This window comes from Scatophagus argus, chromosome 21 (assembly GCF_020382885.2).
Source record: "Scatophagus argus isolate fScaArg1 chromosome 21, fScaArg1.pri, whole genome shotgun sequence".
Lineage (NCBI taxonomy): Eukaryota > Metazoa > Chordata > Actinopteri > Scatophagidae > Scatophagus > Scatophagus argus.
Window position 1 is genome coordinate 12,337,505 of NC_058513.1, and position 20,869 is coordinate 12,358,373.

Here is a 20,869-nt window from a genome sequence, read left to right on the forward strand (position 1 = left end):
CTCTAAACAGATAAAACAAAGTAAGAGAATCTGTGGAGGAACACCAATTACCTGGTGGGGACATTTTTTTCCTCAAATACAGTATCCTTTTCGCAGTATCTTTCTATTATCGGTAAAAGTTAGAAGAAGCTATCGCACAATGTACTTTGATGCTACCTTCCACAAGAAAAGCACAAATCAAACTTGAAAAAGCCAATTCTAAGCTCAAGAATGATGATATCAAGTTCCTTGATTGAAATAACTTTGGAACCAATCACAATGGAGCCAGTTGATTTTGTTTGTTTTTTTTTTGTCTCTCCTCATAATCTGGAGCACTGAGTGGAAAGTCATGGCTGATGCGATTTGGTTGTTATTATCGTGATGGTGAGGGCCACAGTTCTCTGGAGTAATTACTGACTAGATGGAAGGCCTGATTGACCCAGACCACAAAACCCATTAGATAAAGAGCGCACCCAAACAATGCTCAACCACAGGGACCTAAGCTAACCGCAGAACGCCTACTGGGGGGAAAAGAGAAGATCGGGAACAAACACTCAAACAAAACACACACCCCCAGACACAGGAGCACCATGTCAAAATGTGCTATTCAAGATGGGGTTTTTTTTTCCCCCCATTGCTTTGTGATTGTGTCATGTAACACACATTTTAACATTTGTGATAATTGCTGCAACACTCAATTATGTGATAGCAAATTCCAAAATACCTGAAAGAATTAGGTAAAAAATACAGACATGTAATTCAAGAGTGTATCGTGGATGTTCTATTTAAATCAAGCATGTAAATTTAGTAAGTTAACACTCTTGGTTAAATTTAGTAACACAGTCTTTTGCACTATACAGCAATACTCACATGATGTATACAATACAACGACAATTGCTTTTTTCTTTCTTCCAAACCCCATCCATGGATAAAATGTGTGCAGAAAATTGTATGTGTCTATGAAAATAAAAAATGAACCAGTGATGTTTTGTCCCTTTTAATTTGATTATTCAAAAATTAAATTGATGATTGACTTTCAATTTCAATTGTAATGTCAGAATTTTTAAAGCTACATCTTGTCCTGTGCAGGGGTAAATGGGTGGTCACTGTGCTGCTGTCAAGACATTAAACGGAATTTCGCATTTGAGTAAAATCACAAAGACAATAAGCATCAATTTGAAGACAGCGTGTACACTTGTACACAAGGCACACACACATATTTGTCGTCAAGAAAACACCCACATATTTCATTTAAGTCAAGTTTCATCTTAAAGAGCTGCAGTGCAACTTAGGGGGAAAGACGACTTCACCAGTAATTGAGACGAGGAAACCTGGGAGAAGCAATGATTTGAATGTTAAGGCTTACGTTGCCTTCAAACCATATGCAGGGGTTTTTTGTATTTCTAAATAGCTGTCTGTTACAGATGAACGTACGAAGCATTTCTGCGATGAGAACAGTGTAGATAACAAAGAAAGTATAAAGAGTGGAAAATGTCACTGAAATGAAAGCGTTACTTCCCCTGTACCTACAGTATATACTCCAGTTTTTGGATTTCCCCACTGGAAAACAACAGATTTCAGAATGATTACTGCCTTTCCATTTGATGCAAAACATAAACAGCTGTGCAATATTGACTGCTTAGGAGTTTAGCAGATTTTGATTATAAGTTATGGTGTTGAGCAAAAATTGCAATGTTACAGCAGGATCACTCTTGAGGTCAGGAAAGCAGATATTAGATACCTGTTCCCGTAAAATCCTCTATTCTATAAAGAAAATGCACTGAAACTCTATCATTCCAGTTACAGTATGTAAAGGCTGAGTTCCGCATCTTAAGACGAAGCCAACTAATCAGGCTTTGTAATCTAAAAAAGAAGGAGCGTTTTCAGAAGATACCTTATTGTTCAGAAAAGAAAAAAGGAGCTTTTTTTAATCCTTTTGAAAGGTCTGTCTTTTGTCACTTTTTTAATCTTGGGTGAGAATTTGCTTCTATTCCCGGAAGCACACAAGAAAAGTACAAAGGTACATCTTAACTTTATGCAAAGTGGCCTGCCTTTAAAACTCTACACATCCCGTCAAATGCAGCAATGGAGGTGCTGGTGTCCTGTCAAAAACACACGTTTTACCTCTGTTGACATGGATAGCAGTAGAAAAAAAAACCTATTCTTCTTTGCCCATCAAAATGTAATTACATATGCATGCATAACAACTCATATCAGATATGCTAATCAGTTTGGCATAGTCCTCTGAGCAGCAAATGATATTTATTTAATTATAGCAAATATATGGATCCTTCCTTTGTATATATGAGCAAGCATGTGTATATACGTCCTAAATTAACATGATGATTTTTAAGTTCCTCTGTAGTCCAAAAGAAGAAATTAAATGGGAAAAATATTTAACCTTTTCTAATTCTATGCGATCGAAAAAACAAAAACAAAAAAGTGCACATTAAATGTGTAAATGTGTTAATTAAAATCTAATAAAATGAGATTTATATACACATTTAAATGCCCTCCAATTCTCCTCCTTCCTTTTTGCCCAGTGCAACGAGTGATACAAGGACAAGCGCAAATTATTGTGGCGCCTGGAAAGCTGAAAAATGTAAACAGTTCATTAGATGGGAAATAAAAGGCGTAAAAGTACCCAGGGGCAGAGTGTAATGAGGGGCCCTGAAGTTCCTCTGCAGATGCTTTTTCCTCCACTTTTCCGAGCTTTTTCTTTTTTCACCCTGCATACACGGCTGGTGGCATGGCATAAAGAGTAATTAACCATATTCAATTTACAATACTGTGTTCCATTACAGGCTTTTTCACCAGCAGGAGAGTGGCAGGGCATTTCCAAATTTAGACCTAATAACACTTGTCCAGCTCCACGTGCTTATCTGAAACTGGCGTTTAACCTTTTATTTTCCTAACCGTCAGAGTTGCACCATAAAAACCACCATTTTAAAAATAACTTTCAGATGGGCATAAAATGTTAATAAATACACATTTAAATATTTTTTTCTGACAGTAATATCCTTGAGCATCTTGTAAAAAAACCTACTAAATAAAAAAAAGTCTAACGTCAGCACTGACATGACAATAAAGTGGTGTACTAAAACGTCTCTGTGTTCTCAAGAATGTGTGCTAAACTCAAAGGTTATCTATACTGCATCCCTTCCAACCCCTGCTGTGATATTTTCCCAGGTGATGTGTGGACCAGTGCCAGCAGGTCCCACTCTGGTTCCCCCCCACAAGTGGGGGCAGAGGTGGACTGATGCGGCATGGCGTTAAAAGGAAGCAGAGACCTTTAAGCAGGCACAAGTATCACAACAGCATCTTAAATAATGCATCTCTGCTTGGCAGGGGTTGAACACACGCGCACGTGCACACACACAAATTGCTGTCGTCTTCAACTCTCCTTTAAAACAAACAAAGTCGGGAGAGGTTGTTCAATTAAGTAAGTGCTTTTTTTTTAATGCATTTGATATATTATCACACAAAGGCAAGTAGCTACAATTGGGACTGTCACAGGAGGGTGTCATTTGTGCCTTTGTTTTGCTGTGGTCTTTGGTGCCATCGAAACCTCCACTTCTGACTGTATTGTGTGTGTGCGTGTGTGTTTAGTGCGAGTGCATATGTGGGCTACTGTATGAACGACAGAGGCTTCTACGAGCCTTTGCATTCCCAGGGAAAACCTCCTTTAGAGAACGCACGCGTGCGACATATGTGAACGGTAGCCCGGTGTGTGTTCTCTCCCCTAATAGAAGTGCAGCAGTGGTAGGGAAGCCGGAGCCTTAGATAACAGCATGGGGCCTCTCATTAGCTCACAGGTTGGTGCTTTGGTGGCTTCTACGCACGCTGCATTGTGTTCCACTTCCATGAAAAACCTGAAGGAGTCTCAGAGAAGCAGTTGTCGAAAACACAAATAAAAGGTGAATGATCAACTGAAGCATGGTAATAAATGAACCTGGAATGTATCTAAAGAGGTATGAGGTGACGAGAGTTTTTTTAGGGTGACAGAGAGTGTCAGCTTCAAAAATATCTCAAATCAAAAAAAATAGAAGATCAGATGCGGTCAGATACAAGTGTGAAAAAACTTTTCTTTATCAGTGTAATTTAATAAAAATTAAAACACTAATTCCTATCATAACACGACATCACCAAATCTAAATGTATTTTTACATTAGACCACAAGTAAACAGGATTTTATCTCCAGGGGAAAACACCTAGCCCTTTGCTGGTGAAAGAGTATATTATTCTGATAGAGGGGCCTTTCATGCTTGTAGCTCTGTGATACCGGTGGAGTATTTCCCTGTCAAAGTCATTTCTATTGCTAAGTACAGCCGAGATCAGTCAATAAGCCTAACGACTGTACCCACAAAGCGAGAGGCCGAGAGGCGGCAAGAGAAGAGAGGAGGGGGGGAAGGATTGCAAGTGAACTCCAAACAAAAGAGCAAATTCGAGGAGGGCTTTGATTGAAGAAGCGCCATATACTTTCTGAAGGCCGAGGGATCATCTCTCAATGGTTATTTCTTTAAGGCATGAGGGCCCGATTAAACCCAATATTAAAATATGGAGGCGCTTCTAATGAAAAATCAAAGGCCCCGTTTCCCCTCCCACACCCCCATGCTTCCATTTCTCTTTCCCTCCTTCTCTCGTGTTCTGTCAGGTTTTCTCCCCTAGCCTGTGGTTGTGTAGGAGGGGACAGAAAGAAAGAAAGAAAGAAACTGTGAAAAGAAAGAAAGAAAGAAAGAGCAAGAGAAGGAAAGAGAGAAGACAGGAAAAGAGAGAGGGTTATAGAGATGAGGGACCTAGGTGCTGGTGGTGCAAAACAGAGACAGACAGCATTGGTTGGAGGAGTAAATCAATAGAGCAGAGCCGTCGGGGAGGCGGGCAGCCAGGGCAAGGAGACAGGAGAGGAGAGGGGGAACCAGCACAGGGGCTCGGGCTCCGATCACAACGCTGGCTTCTGGCGTGCAGTGGGGAATAAAGTGGGCCTCCCCGGGTCAGCACCAGAGAAAAAGGTGAGATTAGAGGAAAGTGGAGGAGGGATTTTCACAGAGTGAAGGTGGGAGGGGTGGGAGAGGTGGGTGTCGGAGGATGACGAGGAGAGAAAAAGTGTGTGTGGAGGAGGAGGAGGAGGGGTGGGAAGGTGTTAGGAGATGTGCATTGCAGGATACCTGGCAAGCCAGGGACCAACCGGCCCATTAGCCTGTGGCTACCTACATATGGTTCACTGAACCCTCTGCTGAGAAGAGCTCCTCTCCTATCAGTCTCCCCATCTTTTTTAAAGAAAGAAATACCTTCACTTTTAACCCTTTCTCAGCTTTGGAAAGAGGTTCACTCCTGACCTCGATTTATGATTCATTTTCGTTTGATGTCTATTCTTGGAGTGTTATCTAAAATTGAAAAATGTAATAAAAAAAAAAAAACCTAGACACAAAGGAAGAGGAGTCGGGCCTGCTGAGCACATGCGTGTGCACGTCCATCAGTGGACAGGCACAGAAGACTATCTCCTTCAGTGCTTTGCCTTTTCTTGTAATGTGACCATTGTTGGTGTTGAATAGCCCACTCATTAGCATAAGAATGCAGCAGCACATATAGGGACTAAGCCAGATCATTATCTCTATATATTTATGTATACTTTGTTATTTCACTAGCCAGAACGTATTCAAATGCTGATGAGGCCAGTAAGGCCCCTCTCCAAAGCCCTTGCAACATGTGCCCTCCTGAACTTCCCAATACACTTAACAGTTTCCTGGGAGTCTGCAGGTTTTGTGCTGGAATTTACGACAGTAGTTCAAAAATTATGAGAAACAGCCAAATGAAGGCTGAAAGGAAGACCTGCCAACACCTCTTAATCAGAATTAAAAAACAAAAGTATACAGAAAAGAACATTCTATTTTCAACCCAGAAATAAACAACAGTGTTGAATAACTGACAAAAGCAATCTGTTGTTAATTTAAAAAAGTAGCAGAAAATATAAAAGGACCACTGCAAAGTAAAAACTACATAACATTAGCTTCACGAGCCATTTGTTAATTTAACTGCTTTTTTTGTAAACTGGGAATTTGATGCTAGCACTTAAAGCAGAGGAAAGTGAGACAGATCACTTCTGAACAAAAATTTACAAAGATAAAAATGTACTAAAAGTTTGTAAATATGGAACAAACAGGCACACTATGGTGACGACAGGAACAAAACTAAAGAGTTTAGTCTCACTGCAGGAGTAGACTGATGCTCTAATGGTGGCCAACCTCTGGGATAATTGAAAAAAAAAAAAAAAAAAAAAAGCAATTCATCTTCCACAATGCAATTCTGATCAAGGCCAGATTCCACTGCAGGCTTCAAAAACAGTGAAGAAAAGGCAAAACTGTTGGTCGCTGAGAGCAAAAACATGATCCCTTTCTTTCTGGCACGCTCCCTCATTAGGAACACTTAGGATGAGAGGAAGAAACTAAGTTTAATTGTGTGTCTGCATGCGTGTGTGTGTTTGTGTGCGAAGGGGACTCGAGTCGGGGGTTAAAACATTTGTAAACATGGAGCTTTAACTATGAAGAAACACCAGTGAAGATGCAATGTAAAGAATTCTTCTCCTATTTACCCCTTTCCTCAGTCTCGCTTTCTCTGAGGCTTACTTATTAAAAAGCAAATGCCACTGCCTAAAATACAGAGGAAAAACACAGACCCAATGATTCATAATATATTTCATAAATACTTCATGAATCCCTTTCACCATACTTAAGCCAGTCTGGCAAAAAAAAAAAAAAAAAGAAAACATTGTCACCTATTCTAGTACCCGCTTGTCAGCACATCACTGGGGAGTGGGTGTCACATGTCACTTCTGGTTTACACTACTGCGTGGGACAGGCTCGGTGCACAGAAATCGGGGGTAGGACAGAAAGAAGAACAGAAGGAAAAGTGAAGGGGAGGTGGAAAGGGGAGTTGGGGGGTGGGGGGGTGAGGAAGAAGGGGGGTGTTATCATATCATCACCCCATGTCTTTATATTTTCCCCCTTATTATCTTTGGCCCCCACTCACTCCAGTCACTCAATCACACAAGCCCTGAGGACAGCGAGGGGACCTGGGAGGGCCTTCGCTTCATGGCAGACTCAGCCAGACAAGCGTCTGAAAGCTATACTGATCGCTGTCAGTGTGTGTGGAAGTACGACTTCGACTTCGGAGGGGCCAGGAGAGATAAGCGAGAGAGGAAATGATTGCATGGAAGGATAACGGCCGAATTTGCACACTGCCAAACAAAACCTGTGCTCCAGGCATAATGCAGATACCCCTTCCATACAGACAAGTGTTAACATAAAGAGACGGAGAGGGAGTAGGGCGTGCTTACAAATTACGGGCTCTGTTGTTTCTCGGAGTCGACTACTGACAAGAACTCATCTTGTTAACAACCGTAAAACTCATAAGGATGACAGGAAAGCAAATGATGCCAAAATTTATTCCCACTCCTCTGTCTGGGATACTCTCAACTTAATCTTTAAAATGGTTGGCAAACATATTTTTATGTGATAATTTTGCAGTCGTATTTCCTGTAACGTCCTGCAACATCAGGCTTTTACAATATGGTATCAGCCTCATCTGTGCAATTATTCTAGTGATTATTAACAGTGTTAACAGCTACTTAAAGTGTTAACTTGAAAATATATTGTTATAGCCACAGTGGAAAATGAAGTTGAAGACTGTTGCAGTGTTCCCTATTAAGGTTTAAGTGCCATCACATCTGGTCGACAACACTGTCATGCTTTTTAGCTCATGGGGTACAGATGATTACTAAAATCACTTAATAATTAATGATTATTCATTGTGTATCTTTTAGTGTGGTTGGATAGATATTCATAATTTAAACAGTGAACAGCAGTGATACTTTTAATCACAAGAAGTTACAAAAAGAATTAAAAAACCTATTGCACGTGATGATTTTCTGGCTTGTGTCTCCCTCATTTTTTTCTGAAAATGAAATATGAACATTGCTCCACTGGACAACACATCCTTTTGTCCTTATTGTGACACTGTCCTTCAACCCAGCTTTGACCTACAGCTGTCTTTACACCATCAAACCAATAAAAAAAAAAAAACAGTTTCAACACGTGTGACAAAAGGCTAATCCACAAATGAATCCCATCTTCATGCCCATAAAGAAGACATGGAAAAGCCTCCAATGCCACAAATCCACAAAGGGCTTGAGGAAGACATACTGTGCACAACAAGTTCCAAATGAAAGACATAATTCATAAGCAGAGAAGCAGATCTATTTGTTTACATCTTAAATCTGCACTCAGCTCAGAGGAAATATATGGGAAAAATCCTCGTCAACTGATGGACTCCTTTTAAAACCGGTTGTGAGTGATTAGACTTTGGTGTCATTGATGGGTTGTTAAGCAACAAACCATGAAAAGAGTCAATCTGTGTTTACTCCTTTGTGTTTAAGAACAGCAAGTAAGCCAACGCAACCTAAGGCGATTTAAACTGTCTAACATCCAACTAATGTTGGTCTGTCATGTTGTTTGTTTGCAGGAGTCACCATAATGAGGACAGGGGGCAAACGACAAGAGCCCTTCAAAATGGATTACAACAATGCTAATTTTTAATCACTACTGGTGTGATTCTAGCGTGGGAAGTACAGTGGTCCTAAAAACTCCCATCAAAACCCAAATCTTAACATGATTATCGGCATCTGGTTAAAAAAAATTTATGCTGTCAGAGCTTATTAAGACAGAAACACGACTTTCCAATAAATGACTTTGCAAACTCTTCTTTCTCCATTTATGTTTCTAAACATAATAAGTTTATGGCCACTGTAAGCTTAAGTTGGATAGTCTCAACAACCTTGAATTGTCCGTATTACATTAATGAAGGGCACCGTCGTCTTCATATATTTGGCTTGGTTACATACATACCAAAGAATTTGCATTCTTTGGGTGGAGAGTAAATAACAGGTCCCACACTAGAACAGAAATAGAGACAATATCCTATACTTTCTAAAGCATTTCAAACACCAGAGAAAAATGTTAATTCATTGCCAATGATGAACCGATCGCGAATGACCCTCAGATGCAGAGGCAACAAATAGCTCTGGGGTTTGGATTCAAGAGAAGAGGCTTATAAAAAAAACAAACTTCTGACTGGCAACTGAAACATGTAATCTGAGCTGTATGTTTTAAAGTCAAAAGCCACTCATTACATCTTCTACAAGTCAATTTATTTTGACACTTTTGAACTAAACAAGAACCAAGAGCTACACAAGTTTGCCTCGGCCTCATCTGAGGGGTGCTCACACGTGAAACACGTCCGATGTGATCATTAACCGATCTTGTTTGCAGCTCCATATTTTCAAATCAAACCATTTTCTCCTCATTTCCAAGTCTTCAAAGGTCCAATGTGCCAATTCATTAAACACAGCACTCAATGTTTGCCACAGCTGAAAGCGAAATTCTTTAAGTTATCTCTACAAGGTCAAACCACTTATGAAACTGATATATCAGGTTAAAAAAATATCAAGAAATAAGAAGAGTAATCAATACAAGCAGCTTTTTCATTCCTTCACCTTGGTGTACCTGACAAATAAAGTGTTCAAAATCTCAAGGTTGACTGACTCTTTGGAAATGTATTAATTAACTCCCTGGGCAGACACTAGGAGGCATTCCATCTAAAGGTATTTTTATTACAGCAAAAGGCAGTGCAGACATTGTACTTGACTGTGAGTGTAGGTCCAAACAACACAACACTCGACAATAAGAAATAAGGAGGTGTTAGTTATATCCCAGTGACACTTGGCCTTGTGATTCATAATCAGAGAAAACACAGGCTAGATCAAATTTCACTGTATCTATAATAGAATAAATGAAGCCAGGAACGGGAGAGGAAAATTATCCAGTGTAATTTCAAACTTCTCTTAACAGGCCTCTCTTGAAGTTAAGCATTATACCTCAGGTGAATCAAAATTTGACCGCATCACATTTTTCATATCATGTAATAACTTGCATTATATACTGTGATAGTCTCATATAAAGACTGAGCAATGATATGTTTCTCAAAAGGAATATTGATGCTTGCTAAGAAAGGACATCTTCATGGTCCTTGATGAAATGGTCGACAGCATATTATGACAACAGCTTTTTATTCTCAATTGGTATTTATCGAACAAAATTAATCCTCCTTCCAAAGAATAACCGAGTGACTCTCATGCCATCGACAAAACTGCCTTGACCATTACTGGCACTAAGTCCCACTTAAAGTCAGAAAAAGATGATGTATTCAACAATAAAACTTGTCAAAGCTTGATATTTAGTGACTATCAATTAACCTTTCAACAGAGTCAAGGATCCTTGAACACAAAGCCTCTGACCAGACGAGGAGTGTTTTTATCACTGAAAAGGCAAAAAATATTATTTCTTAAAAGTAAAGTGACCTCCTTACATGCAACTTAAGGAGGGAAAATATTTGCAGCAACACCTAATGTCAAGAAAGATTAATTGGGAGGGGAGATTTGAAGGATGAAATTGTTAACAATATCATTTCAAAAAGACATTCCACTTTGCTAAGGAGGCATTAGTTCATTCATATTTTGTTTGGCTTCCTTAATTAACTTTTAGAGAACCAGACAAACTACAGAAAATACATAAAGTTGGGAGCCAGACTGCCATAAGACACTTGTATTAAATGTGCTTTTAGCACAAGGACGTTTTCTGTAACATTATTTTCAATCTCTATTACAAAGCAAAAAGGATGAGGTCAGGCTTAATAATAAGTGGAAGGATTTATCATAGCAAGTCTGCTCATACATCAGAAAGGCTAAGTAATTGGTAAATTTGCCCACTACTGTCCTTGTCACATACATACAAATTCTTAGGGCAATATCGCCATCTGCTGCACAAAGAAATCAACAACAACAGCATACTGATGCCTCAAAAACCATCTCTATACACTTAATATTATGTGTGAAGGGCAATCAGGAGGCACTGCAAGATTTGAACAAAGGTATAGAAAAATATAATGCTGATTAAATGATTAATTTTAAAAAGTAACCAGGAGAGAATGCTCTTAACTACACCACCATTTCGCGTCAGATTAAGCTAATGTGTTATACTAGCTGAAAGGTTGGACGCAGTTGTTTCTGTTTAATAAATGATACTGTGAATTGTAAAATCAGTTAATTAAGACACATCATTAACTGCACATTGACTGAAATCTGCTTTGGACTAAAAATATTTCCCACTTGCTAAACAGACTCAAGCACAGACTTAACAATACAACATGAAAACGCTTTGAAAAGGGCAAGAAAGAAAGAGCTTTGATATTAAAAATATGTTCTGACAACAGAGAAGACACCACCACGAGTTTCCAGGACTGACAAAAATCACCTCTAAATCTCTGAGCTGGTGTTGCTTCATGACAGCTTATGACATCTCATCCTGTCAGAGACATCACACTTTTACAATTAGCATGGTACATGATTTGAGTCACATCTTCAAAAATGGAGTGTGTTATGTGAGAGACACAGCAGACGTCTGCAGTCCCCCACCTTCCCTACTGGGACAGACCAATCGTGGTCCTTTGAAGATGCTGGCTCTGTTTACCCGATAGATTTCATTAAATTAAGCTTACGTTAGGCCTCTTCTTTGCCTGATCAAAGCCACTGCTAAGACCCACACCACCCTGCTTCTCCTGACTTGAACAAACTGATCCCATCAAATAGGATTTTCATTGTCCTTTTTAAAAAATGTTTCCACACTCTGACTTCTTCTTTATTTCCTTTTTTTTTGTCAGGCTGGCATCCCCTTTGGCTGCTACAATTCCCCTTTGCTGTGACCCAGCACCTTCAAGACCCCCACTGTCCCCTCTATTATCGCAATGAAGCTGTCAACCAAGCCAACAAAGCTACAGCTCATATATACGCCTCTGGGATGCCCGTTTGATAAGTTGTCTTCCTGGATGAAATGGTTGGGTTACTGAGGTCGACTCAGGCCCTGTCTGGAAAGGAGCGGGACTGAGGTCTCAAGCTGGCACACCGGTGGTAGAAAGACTTCAAACTATGGGTGAATGGGAGGATGAGAGAACAGGTTAAGGGGAGGAGACACCCGTGGGAGGCCAGTAGGTTGGGGGGGTGAGGGAGTGGAAAGGCCTTGATATCCACGGAAGACACAACAAAGCTGGAGATTTTTACATTAAAAAGAGAGGAGATTGCCTTTCTCCACCTGACGCCTTTCGTGCTGAGTGTCATGTTCTCACTAGGCCTACAGGAAGCTAGAGGCTGAGTCTGGCTATAGCATTTGGCACATCTTAGGCAAAGGGGGCTGAAGTTCTTGCCTTATGGGCTGAAGTTCCTGCCTTATGAACACTTGCATAAGATTTACCGGAGACCAGATATACTAGATGTGACTGCGAAGGAGGATGTTCCTGGTTTAACTGTACAATGAACACCACACACAGAGTTGTAGAAATGACTCCACCAGAGTGGGGGAGTCACAGCGAGAAGCAGGCGAATATTCTTCATCCACTTGGACTATCCCACAGCTACCTTCTGCTTTGCATTTCAGTACTGTGGGCTGTGAGTATGCAGCGATACGAAAGTAGGAATTTAGATGCATTCATGTTCTGTTAATGAAATATGCATGCAAGGTTTCGTTTTAGAAGGTGGATAGAGGAATGCTGACGTTTTTCCCGGTTTAAGAAAACAGACCAAAAAAATGCAAATAATGAAATTTAGCACCAATATCAGCCCCAGCAGGTGTTTACTGCTTGATGATTAAGCATGGTAAGTGCAGGGAGAAGAAAAGTTAAAGATTAATCGGCAGCCAATTAAATGCCCATGGCGAGGAAAGTAAACTGTCTTGGCAGAGAGATCTCCTCTGTGATCTCAGTTAGCACATCTCTGTGGTGCGCTCGCAGATCACTAACACATGATAACTTCATCCAAATGGGGTGTTTATGCATGTTTACTTGTTTGTTCTGCATTTGGAATAATGATGGTTTGGGGGGAAAATGTTGCTATATTCCCTAGTTTGATTCAACACAGATTCTAACAAGGAGTTTCTGGTGAATAAAGATTATTAAACACTCACAATATGCAGTTTGTCATGATAATCCTGCTTTGTTTAAATGTCATTCCCACAATTTTCATTTCATTTTGAAAATACAAAAATATTTTAAACTTGCAGTTGTGATTGTGATGACTTTACTGTGAAGGCACGCATTCTAAAATGGTTCTCTGTGATCAGTTTTGTGGTGTTTATTATTTCCTGAAATCATTCCTTCATGCTTCAGATGGCCAACAATGAATGTTCCAGTGAGGAGAAGAAAAAGTTCACATTTGAGAGGGGATTTTTCAATTGATTTCAAAATTTTTAGAAAAGTTTGCTTTTTTGCCTAAAATCTCCAGGCAGCAAAACTTAACTGGAAGCACATTAGTGGCAAGGTTAAATGTTGCCCCTGTCCCAGGTCAGTCTTTTGTGAATTAAGGTTAAGGTTCTTAAATGTCCAATTTAGTATTTATTTCTCCAACACATTCTGAGGTTGTGGATTTGTTTCTCATCATATTTGATTTGTGGACTGACTCGGCTGCTCGGTAGCTCAAGGTCAGCTGCATTTACACCATGGGTTTATTAACGTGTTGTGAATGCCAGCACAAACAAAACTGACTAACAGAAAACAACAACAGACAAGAGACAAAGTAAAGATATCATTAAAGATACATATTTTTACAAGTAAAATGCTTGAATAACAGAGAATTGAAGATATTTTTGCAACATAAGGGTGAAAAGAGTAAAAAGCTGCGAAGATAAGATAAAAATAAGAGAGCAATGGAGTTACATTTACATTAAATGTAATTGCTTATTTCTATCATATTATTGATCAACTGAAATACCTTGAGCAATATCGGTAGCCAACAATAGGGACTAAAAGCGAGGGGCCCGTTAGACTGGGCTGTTCATTAAGCTTTGATAGAGGCTAGAGATCAAGTCGAGATATACCGTGATTTATGAATTACTAAACAAGGCCAGATTCGGCAGCAACAACACAAACACACCCAACCTGTTCTCAATAGGCATCACAGTGCAAGTTCAAATACGAACTCTGAATTAACCTCAGCGGAGGCACCACTGAGCTTCAGTGTCTGTATGTGTGTGTGTGTGTGTGTGTGTGTGTGTGTGTGTGTGCGAGAGAGAGAGAGAGAGAGTTTGGTTGTGGAGCGCCAACAAAAGATGTGTATATAAACCACAATGGATCTGAGAACTTTTAAAAACAGTATGTCATAAGAATTAACAGTGTTTTTGCTATACAGATTTTTAAAGTCAGTTTTAAAGTACTGATGAGGTACATTATGTTTTTAACATTCAAATAACTGTTAACAAAGATTTGAGAAGGTGTTTGAGTACTTACAAAGTCTTTCTCGAGCTTCTCTACCTCCTGCTTGTAGCTCTTCAGTCTGCTGTTGTACATGGCTCGGCTCTGGATGGGGATCTCCCGCACCTCCAGGTCCATTTGCTCCAGCTAAAACCCGCAGTTAATGCAGTTAACTGAGTAGTATTTCAAATGCTTTTCCTGGTTAACACTTTAAGATCAGTTTCAAAAAATATTTTAGAATATAAAAAGTTACAAAACTTACAGGCTTAGAGATCATTCTGATCCACATCATAATGATAAGATACTTCATCACTTTCACAGCACTCCTGAACAGATGCTAAAAAATGTAGGCCTCCCAATATACTTATGATCATATGTCTCTCACCATCTATGCATTTCTCTAAATGTTGCATAGCTAAGTCTCAAAAAAGGGTTATTATCTATGACAAAAAGCTGCTGAACATAGAAATTTTGACAACTCTGGAAATATTAAACTTTCTGAAATTAATAACAGCGGCATTGACTTGAACGTTGATTCTAAAAGGAAAATGCCTCCCGTTCACGTCACTCAGCTATGATATAAGTTGTGACAGAGGAAGGCTGTTCTGTAAATAAATACACAATCAAATACGAGGGCCTCTTCATCGCAGCGACATGCGACAGGCCCAAAAATGTCAGCATGAATGAAGTAAAAGTACATTTGATACATGGCTAGACAGGTCTCTGTGTGGCAGATCTGGAGGAAACTAATCACTGTGACATAACAAGACAAATGCAACAACAATTTGTCTCTGTCAGGTGACTTTGCTCATTCTTTAAACAGCAACATGAAGACTCCCACCTCAAGATAATGGCTTGAAATGTGTCATAGGGGTGTCACTTAAAAGCAGATTACTGGAAAGTAATCATGTGAGGAGGAAGCCTCCTTTCCGCCACGTGTGTGTCTGCATGTCATGTCACCACCAGGATAATACAGGTGCTGTTGTCTGCTGCCAGTGAAAATTGTCCCCTCCCTGTTTGCACAAATTCATTATTTAGGAAATGGGAAGAGGAGAAAATTACTGATCAAAGACATACCAACTCTCTGACTTCTTCAAGCTGTTTGTCGACATTTAGAACCAGCTGTGTCTTCTCCTCTGAAAGGGAAAAAAAAAACAGCAACATATTGATCAGCCGACAGAGGAACAGCGCTTCATGACAACAACCTAACTCCCCCGCAACGGGGGAAGAGAGGGGGAGAGAGAAAGAGACTGGGAGAAAACAACACACGAGGACACATTTGAAGATATATTTACACATTCTCTCTACACGACGAGCCAACATTTGATGTCTCTTAGTTATTGGCGTCTATGAGGCCTTTGTTGGTTTCTGTTGAGGAGCAGTGAGACACCTCGTGCCAACTCAAAGGGAAGGGAGGCGTCAGCTTTGCTCACTTGCCAGAAGTATGAGTCCCACTCAGAATGACTAACGCACCGTTCTGCACCTCACCCCGTGGCTCCTCTTCCATATTACCCATTGAAACTCATTATCACTTGCGAGAGTTCCAGAGAAGCTTGCGAACTACATCCTATCGCCGCTTAAGGCAGCAGCATTTCCACCTAATATCTCTATAAAGAACTGCTTTTTGTTCTGAAATTAGCCCTCGTTGCCATTAAAGGGAACCATAAGAACTGTAGAGGTCCAGTCAAGCATCATTAATGCAACATATTTTAATGGAGGCACAAAAAGGATAGAAGATTAACCAAAAGATTGAAATACATGATAAAATGTGCTTGAACACTTCAGTTATTGTATAAACATAGTCAGATAATAATGAAGGAGTTATTGTTTAAGTCATAGAGTTTTTTTAATGACTGGAGACAAAAAGAGCTATTTTAAAAACACTAACCTGAGCTATTATAACATGTGGTGTTAACACGTCACATTAGTTTTACATTTACCTTAGAATTACCTTAGAAACCTCTAGCTCTACTACAACATTTTACAGTCCCAAAGCAAAACTGGCCTTTGTTAAGATTTAGCACAAATTTTGCATTATTTGTGCTCACAGTTGTATGGATGTATGCGTATTAGTCATGAACCAGGTTTCACCAAGTCACTACTTTCAGGCCAAATTATAACAATGCATATAATATTACATGAAAAATAGAAATTAGCCATAAATAGTATAGATGGAGGCCTCAATTTCTCAACTGCCCCCAAAATATGTCAAACTTAAACAAAATATTTTTTAAGGATACCTAAAACTACAAAGCTTTGAAGATAATACACACCAAGAAGTGACTACTGTCTTCCAAAACAAACCAATGACATTTCAGCAGATCAAAATAATAATGATGATGAGAAAAAGGAACTGGCATCTTTTTGAGAGGACTCTGTGATATCAGCATGCCAGTAGTTCAAACAAAATGCAACAAATGCAAAATACTGTTGTGATCAATTCAAATATTTCTCATTTAAATCAAAGTGATATATTAACTAAAGACATTTTTAAAATCAGCAAATGAAAAACCATGAGTAGAACCTTTAACCAAAAATAAAAAATGAACACTATGCACTGCGTATCAACCAACGGATGCTCTATAAAACAGAAAAATAAAGCACAAAAACCCCCCAAAAAACAGAACTTCAAATCACAAGGATTTCAGGTGCGAGAATGCAGCATCATAAAAAGCTAAGCCAAGATCTTCATTTCTCACACACCATGGGCCAACATTACCTTTTGCCAGTCCTAAAATTCATTTTTAAAACCTGTGTCCAGCCCCACAACCTACACAGTAAATAGCCAGAGGCGATTCGCGATGAGATGGTGCTTTCTTGCTCAAACTCAGGCCCAAGCTGGAGGGCTGTGAAATATGTATGGATATTTACCAAGACTACAACCTGCTGACAGACGGATGAGAAGTTTTGTACACAACAGTAAAGGTAAATAAAGAAGAAGTAGGACTTTTGTTTTTAACTTGAAAAACTCTCCCAAAATTTGAGTTGCAGTGACTGACAGGGAATCTGTTGCCATAAACACTCAAAGGTGGAAAAAAAAAGAAAAAGATTGACATTCACATTTCATGTTCATTGAACCTCGGGTTTTGGGGGATGGTAACATGTGAGCATACAAACACATGTTCAGTTGACTGTTACATGAATGATGCCAGTCAAGGACAGTTGTTCCACACACCTTCGCCATTATCAGCAACTGTACACATGTGACATGGAGAGGTACGACAACAGCAATGACAAAAGCCCTTTGTCTGGAGTTATATTAATGTATTAAATAGAGGTCTGTCAATCCATGGAAAATTCAGCCACTTCAGGAAGTAAAGCCTGGGGGACTTAAGGAAGAAAAGAAGCAAACCCTTAATGAGAAGGAAGGGAACTGAAATTTAACTGTAAACTATTCTGTTGGCAGAGGACACTGAATAACTACTTATGGCTGTAATGTGTTCCCTGGCTTTGTACATATTCATATGGGCTTACTCTGACACAGTCAACAGATGGCGAAAGAAAGCAATGTGGAATTACACAGTGGAATGGGTTGCCATGAATCTTCAAAGATGCCAACTCCAAACCAAAAATATTTAATCAGGCGAGGTTTCATGAGCGGCAGTGGCCTTTGAAAAAAATAGAAATAAAACAATGAGTGTGTCTGAGTCCAAAGAAAGAGATAAATGTTCCAAGTAGGGGTTGGAAGCAGCTTTGAGCAGTCAAAATTGAAAACAAACAACTAGCAGAGCAGAAGTCAATTAGCTGCGGACAGTACAATTCAGGCTGCACTACTACATTTACTGTGGTTCATTATACAGTATTTATAGTTGCACATATTTATCATATCTATTGGATTTGTGCACTTGATGCTAATTAAAAACATGCACTGTATTTCACTCTGCAAAATACCAACTGGATAAAACAACTGTATCAAGTGAAGACATGTTATGGAGAACATCTCACTTTTTTACCGCATTTTTACATATTTAATATTTACCTCCACTTCCAAATATGATTTGTATCAAATGACACACAGAAACTGAAATTTGCAAGGTAGATTATGTGCATTGTAAAAACAGTGTTTGATGTGTGTAAATAAGGACCGGTCTTCATACTCAAGACATCAAAAAGGCTACTGTGCACAGCGGTGTGAAACTGGCACAGTGATGGCTTGATATCTGCTTTTAACAGCTCTAAAAATGTATCAAGGAAAACGAGACGTGTGTGAAAATATAGTGTCTGCAAAACAAAAAAAACATGCCATGACGGCACGCTGAATAAACAACAATCTAACCAAGTTCCAGAACATCAGGAGGAAGATGACCCGTGGCCTAGAGGATAGAAAAGGGGCTTGTGATCAGAAGGTCGCTGGTTCGGTTCCCCCAAGACCCCCAATTCCCTGGGCCCTTGATGCAGCCCACTGCTCCTGTGTGTTTCACTGCATGTTGCATGTGTGTGTTTCAATCAGTGATGGGTTAAATGCAGAGAAGTAAGTTTAAGATTAATAAAGTAACTTAAATTAAAAAAAAATTGAAATTAAAAAATAACAGGTTGGGTAAAACAGGTGCATCAGATCACATGCAGAGACACACTATAAATGGGCAAAGTTCTTATGTGCAGTCTATTATGCAATTACTACACTACACAACTGCTTGTAACACTCTTGTTTTTCATGTGTGACCCAAATATATTCATATTCAAATGGAGCACAAATTGTGCTTCAGGATAAAAGAAAGATAAATATTTCTTACCACAAAAGCTTTTTCACTTTCTACAGCTTAAAGCTTGTGCCACTAGGATCAATTCTGTGAGTATAACAGTACCGCAAGATCATCCGTCCTATCATCCTTACACTGTATGCAAAAGGATGTGCTTATTGTCCATTTATAAATCTGCATAAAACTGATGACATGGGGACACCATTGTGTCTATTTATTATCAACACACTGAATCGGTGTGTGCTTTGGTCAAAATATGTCCCAACAAATATAAATTTACTATTGACAAATAAATGAATTTTGAATGGGACTCAACACCTGCTGTTATCAAGATGCAAGTTTAAATCAGATTAATCATCTCTGCTGCATGCTATCCTCACTTCTCTCATTGTCTCAATGTGTGCAGACTAAACAGAAAGTTGTCAGTTGTAAGGTACTTTCATAATGAACACAAATCCATCCAATCAAGAAAATAATTTGCAACCTGGAATGTGTGTGCCCAAACATGGCAGGCACTAAGAAAAAAGTTAAGAGTTAAGATCCTATTTCTGAGCCACTGCAAAACATACTGAGATGCTCTAAATCAGGCCCAGCCGTGTGACTACAGAACCAAAGTTGGCTGCATCAATGTAATCAAGGGGCAAATACATAACTAAAGCATTAGTATGAAACAACACATCTTGACTTGATGACAACTTAAACTCCCACTTGGGTGAAAAAGAATGTTTGACGATGTCATTCATCCATCTTTCTATCCATATTCTGTATAAACCTAGAGTCTAACTAACACACATATGAAAAAGATTCATTCACACCTATGGACTGTTTATCTTGATGAATACATCTGACCTGTATGTCTCTGTTAAAAGAGCCCCACATGCAAAATGCCCACAACTGACATCCAAACCTGGGTCTGACCGCTTGTTGTAGGATGACCCAGTTGTTTGATAATCTCATTAATGACTGTCAGGTTTCTTTTGATGCCAAAAACACAGAAACCCGCTGTGTTATTAATGGTGACTCTAGTTAACATGTATTTATGAAATAAACTCTTTGTTTTCATCATCAAAACTCTGTGGAATGAAGCTGTATCTGTACCAAGAGATATTATTGTAATGTTAAAGTTCACTTCCTATCCATTCATTGCTGTGTTTTCTAAATGTTGTTTAGTTACCAGTTAGAATACAAGCGGCCAAAAGCTTATGTTTTCCATTTAAAAATGCCATTGGTAGCTGTAGTAGCCCACAAAAGCATAGATACCTTAACTAACCTCATCTACTGTAAAACATGAGATGTTATTTGCCGACAAACTCGGTGTTTCACATTTTCACACTGACTAAATCCAAATACCAAGCTAGTGAGTCAGCCTGTAATACATGATGTCTAGTTTTAAATAGGATTCAACAACACGTTTTAGCCTCGTTTCCCCATTTAGTGCGATAAATTTCCAGTAGATGGAATATTAAACTAATGAAACAACACAACAAGAACACCTAAAACCGTTAGCTAGCCCTCTCAGCTGAGAAATGCCAGTTAGCTCATAGCTACCTCCAGCTCAGCGATTCCAGCTAATAAATTTAACTGTCTTACCTCCACTTAATTTGGGAATTCTGCCAATTTTGTTCGTTACTTCTGCTGTAATTGTCCCAAAGTCCTGCTCGTAGGCTTCAAAGTCTGACGACATCTTGACGTTTAAGTTTAAAACAGGTGGCTTACAGGTTGACAGTTAGCTCAGAATAATAAAAACAAGGCTCGAATGGAGTCACTTCCTTGAGTCACAGTGTAATATGCTCGATAAGGAACTGTATTTCGTTAGTACGACACTGAAAACGGTTCATCCAATG

General features: G+C 39.2%; 1 protein-coding gene across 4 annotated transcripts in view; it reads right to left on the bottom strand.

Annotated features, from left to right (window-relative positions):
- The window catches only part of vti1a (vesicle transport through interaction with t-SNAREs 1A), a 111,820-nt gene extending 90,989 nt beyond the window's left edge, over nucleotides 1–20,831 (bottom strand). For all 4 annotated transcript variants that reach the window (XM_046377072.1, XM_046377074.1, XM_046377071.1 and 1 more), the window contains exons 1-3: nucleotides 20,616–20,831; nucleotides 15,403–15,461; nucleotides 14,362–14,472 (exon numbers count right to left, since the gene is read on the bottom strand). In XM_046377072.1, the coding sequence (XP_046233028.1) occupies nucleotides 14,362–14,472; nucleotides 15,403–15,461; nucleotides 20,616–20,709 (264 nt within the window). In that variant the 5' untranslated portion in view covers nucleotides 20,710–20,831. The remainder of the gene's footprint in view (nucleotides 1–14,361; nucleotides 14,473–15,402; nucleotides 15,462–20,615) is intronic.
- Between the last annotated feature and the right edge of the window lie 38 nt (nucleotides 20,832–20,869).